The following is a 4,521-nucleotide window of genomic DNA, read 5'->3' as shown; positions in this document are numbered from 1 at the left end:
GTAATTATGCAATGATCATATTGCTTTTTTTTACGATTTAAAAAAATTATTTAATATAGAAATAATGATTCAAATGCATGCAATGAATAAGGTAAATAGAAGACTTTCAGCAGAAAAACTCTTGAAACAACAAGCATTGATATCAAAAGCTAAACAGAAACCAAGATCTCTGTATTAGGAGAATATTTATCTGGACAACTATTTTTAAATTAATTATATATTCTTACAATATCGTTTGGCTAAATTTTTTAATTTAATCAAATGCAAAGTTTTAATTTATGAGAATATTAATTTATTTTATTTCCATTTGAGAGCGTACATACACAGACACAATACGAGTTACTTTATAATATCTTCCGATCTTCTACTTAACCTTAACTCAGGTTCTAATATGTATTTCAATGATACATTACTGGTGTACTTTAAATCCTCGAATTTAAAATCAGTTTCAAATTTATAGTTTCGTATGAGTCCACATAACAAGACTTTTATTGTATATAAAGCATATCGCCATCCTGTAAACAAAACATAGCCAATCAGATATATATTTATATTAGATTTATCACAGTTTACCAATGCAATTTCTAAGCCCTTTTGAGAAGGGAATATAGGCATTTTTCTGCTTTTCTTCAAAATTTTCTATTGAAAAACGTTCTGGATCAAATTTATCTGCATTTAGACCCCAAATATCAGTCCTCCGATGAAGATGAAATATTGAAATTAATATTTGACTATCTTTGGGAAAAACATGTTCACCGATTTGAGTATCCTTCATGACGTGACGTCCTATTAAGGGAACTGAAGGAGCTAAGCGAAGCGTTTCATTTATTACGAGCTCCAAATATGGCAGTTGGTTTAATTGATCAAAGTCAACATAAAAGTCTTTCTCTGGGAACACATCTAAAATTTCTTCAAATAATCGCTGTTGTTCTTCTGGATGCATTGCCAACATGACAAGAGTAGAGTAGACGGCATTAGCAGAGGTCTCGAATGACTAAAAACAAAATTGTGTATATATTATTCTTGTTAAATTTGACATATTAACTCACAGCTGAAACAATTGTAATGGATTCACTAATTATGTCATTCCATGTAAATTGTTGATTTTGGTATAATTTTATAGCTTGATCAATAAATATTTTTGGTTCTTTCCGTATTGAAGGTATTGCAGAATTTGAGGCTATGTTGTTAAGATCACTTGTCTCCGTATTTGAGTTGTTATTGCTTGTATTTATACCTCTTTTTAGCTTAGCTTGAATTAACTAAAATATTTGTTAGTCGTTTTATATAGTTTAAGTAATAGTAAAAAATTCTAACTTCATTCACGAACTGATATATTTGTTCCCTCTTTTTTCTAAATTTAGGATACAGCTCCAATATAAAACCGAGTTTCAAAAAAGACATCAATATTTTAGCCGAAAGAATATTCATCACACTGTGACAGAAATGTTATTTATTTATATATAAACGTAACTTTACAAAATGACCTTACAAAGAATATAAAGGCGCTAAGCCTTTCGATACTTGTTCACCTCTGTACATCACCTTACCCATTGTTGTTTCTAAATAAATTATTTGATCATTTTTGTTATAACTTAACCTTTTTTATAACCAGTTAACACTTTTTTACCTACGGTTATGCCTAAACTCAATGTTTGTAACGACTTTAAAATCTTGTGTTCCTTATTATCCACGAGAACGCTGTATCTTTCTATCAGATCGTCCTTGGCTTTATTAAATATTGGAAAGAAACTTACAAGTACTTTATTTGTAAACGATGGATTAATCATCTTACGATTATGGACCCATTCAGTTGCTTATGTAAAATATTTTTTAAATAACTTTTATCTCTTGCATTATTTTTGTATATTACCAGGACTTGCAATTAATCCACCCTTAAATACATGACGAACTGGATAGTATAGTATTTTTGCTTTGTTAAGTAATTCTTGGGAACGAAAAACATTTAAAGCAATATCTGGATCAGCTGTTAATATGACTGGAAATAATCCCCACCAAAAGCAAACGGTATGACTTTTGCAGGCATTCAAGATTTCGCCGAACGCTGTCATTAAATCTTTAAAAACGTATAAGAAATATGTTACAGAACTACTGATAATAGTGTCCACTTACTGTCAACGTTTTTTAATTTGTGTAACGAACCAATTATTGGGAAACCAAATACAATCGGAAATCTTAGGCCAAAATTATATATTTTTCTTCGCGTCCAAATCCAATGAAGTAACAAAATCACGACCAGAAATACAAGTACGGATTTCAAGACTTCATATGTTTTTAGTGAATCCATTTTAATAATTCATGTACTATTTCCTACAATTTCAAAAACTGTATTAAGTTGAACTGGACAAGTAGCTTGTATTTTATACTAAAAAATTTTTTTAAATAATTATATGACGAGAATAAAATCACGGTTGGGTTATAATTACATGGTAAAGCATAGAATTTTATTTAAACACCTATTCGTAATTTTATAAAAACAGTGATATCTGTGCTTTGCAAATAGATTTGAGAGTTATACAATGTATTTTCTTAAATTCTGAATGCAGCACGTGTTCAAGAAAAATTATTTCATTGTCTGCAGTTTGTAGAATTTACTGAATTTAATTGAACCAAAATATATAATTTACTGTATAGTATTTTTGACCTTTTGCTCTTGTGTGCTTCATGATAATATGCTGCATTATTATTGTTAAAGTCTTATAAATCTTGCATATGAGTAATGTAGCGTAATGTAAATAACATGACATAACATTAAATAACATATTAATATTGTAAATAGTAATGTAATGTACTTTTTTTGTTTTCTTTTTTTGACGATGTGTAAAACAATCGGAACTCCAGTCAGTGTGGGACTTCAACCCACTAAAACCACCACTGTACATTATATACCTGTATATAAGGGTATATATAGCTCTGTACTATCATACCTATGTATTAGGTAGATACTTTAGGTAATATAAAAGGTTTGGTCGTTTTTAGTCGCTATCTATTAGTATTGTCATATATATGACTATAAAAGTCTTTATAAAAGTCAATGAAATTTTACAACTGATGAAGGAAGACTGATACGCCAACTGCCAGAAGATAGCTACGGCACTCAACACCAACCACATAATAGTTTGGAAAAATTTAAAGAAGGCAATGCCGACAAAAACGTCCAGTGTTTGTGTACCATATGAATTAACATAAACTATCTTGATTATCTAACACATCACTCAATATATCGTCTGACTAACTAAGAAAAACAAATTTTTTCTGCCCAAAATCGATTTTACTCATCAATCTCTTTCAAGGGTAATACAATCATTCCAACGCTTCTCTAACTTCTCGATGCCGTGCTTGTAGAAGGATTTGTCTTTTACCTCAAAACAGTGTTTAGTTTCAGCAATTACTTCTTCATTTGAGATGAATTTCTTACCGGCGAGCATTTTTTGGAGATCTGGACTATACGGAGGATGAGGCAGCAATTCGTAGTGTAATTCGTACAATTTTGCCATCGTTTTTATTGACTTGTGACATGGTGCATTGCCTTGAGGAAACAACATTTTTTTCTTCATCATATGCGGTCGTTTTTTCACAATTTCTGCTTTCAAACAATGCAGTAAATCAGTGTAGTAGTTACTATTGATGATTTTTCCCTTTTCGAGATAGTCAATGAAGATTATACCACGTGCATTCCAAAATACTGAAGCCATAACCTTCCCAGCTGACTGTTGTGCCTTTGGACGCTTCGGACGTGCTTCACCGGCTGCAGTCCACTCAGATGATGATCGTTTCGATTCCGGAGTGAAGCGATGGATTCATGTTTCATCCATTGCCGATGCAAAAAATCTGATTTAATACGTGTAAACATTGCCAACAAATACTGCTCTGATGGTATTTGTTGATCGTATTTGCTTTCTCATGGTCAAATCTTTACGCATAATTGTAAACACATTACCTTCTGATATCTTTACGGTCTCAACTAACTCATGTAATTTCAATTTACGATCAGATATAACCAATTTCTACACTTTTTTTGACGTTCACCATCATCGGTGTCTGTACGACCAAGCAAACCAATAACAAATGATTTTTTTCGATGGAGCAGAGTCTGGATAACACTTTTGAAGCCATTGCTGAGCTTGTACAGTATTTTTTTTCATCAAGAAGCAATGATAAAGGAACACACGAATTTGTTTTAAATCCATCCATATTTTGAAAGTAACAAAAGTAGCTTCACTTAAACTGCTGTCACTTTTTCCTGACTTATCGAAATGTCTTGAAATTTTATACATAATCTTCTGAAGGTTGGTACTTCATAAACGTCATATGGATTTGACAATGGCAGCGCCATCTGTTTGTCAGTCGTACGACTTATTGAGCTATGTAATAGTACAATGCTAGTAGCAAACAAAATGAAATTGAATAATTTTTAAGCGAATTATTACGAGTGATAAAAAATAAATACAAAAATATATATTGAAAGCGATTGAGTTGAAAAGCTAGAGACCCTCCACA

At 31.3% G+C, this 4,521-nt stretch overlaps 1 protein-coding gene across 1 annotated transcript; it reads right to left on the bottom strand.

The window, feature by feature from the left end:
* Nucleotides 1-306: 306 nt before the first annotated feature.
* On the bottom strand, nucleotides 307-2,322 carry LOC119671022 (probable cytochrome P450 313a4). The gene is made up of 8 exons (XM_038081507.1): nucleotides 2,134-2,322; nucleotides 1,874-2,077; nucleotides 1,631-1,816; nucleotides 1,493-1,562; nucleotides 1,318-1,435; nucleotides 1,050-1,262; nucleotides 574-994; nucleotides 307-515 (listed from the first exon to the last, which is right to left on the bottom strand). The coding sequence occupies exons 1-8, from the start codon at nucleotides 2,306-2,308 to the stop codon at nucleotides 340-342; spliced, it is 1,563 nt and encodes a 520-aa protein (XP_037937435.1). The 5' UTR covers nucleotides 2,309-2,322; the 3' UTR covers nucleotides 307-339.
* Between the last annotated feature and the right edge of the window lie 2,199 nt (nucleotides 2,323-4,521).

The sequence above is a fragment of the Teleopsis dalmanni genome, chromosome 1 (genome assembly GCF_002237135.1).
Source record: "Teleopsis dalmanni isolate 2A chromosome 1, ASM223713v2, whole genome shotgun sequence".
NCBI lineage: Eukaryota > Metazoa > Arthropoda > Insecta > Diptera > Diopsidae > Teleopsis > Teleopsis dalmanni.
The sequence above is the reverse complement of the archived record's forward strand: the minus strand, read 5'-3'. Positions and strand labels throughout refer to the sequence as shown.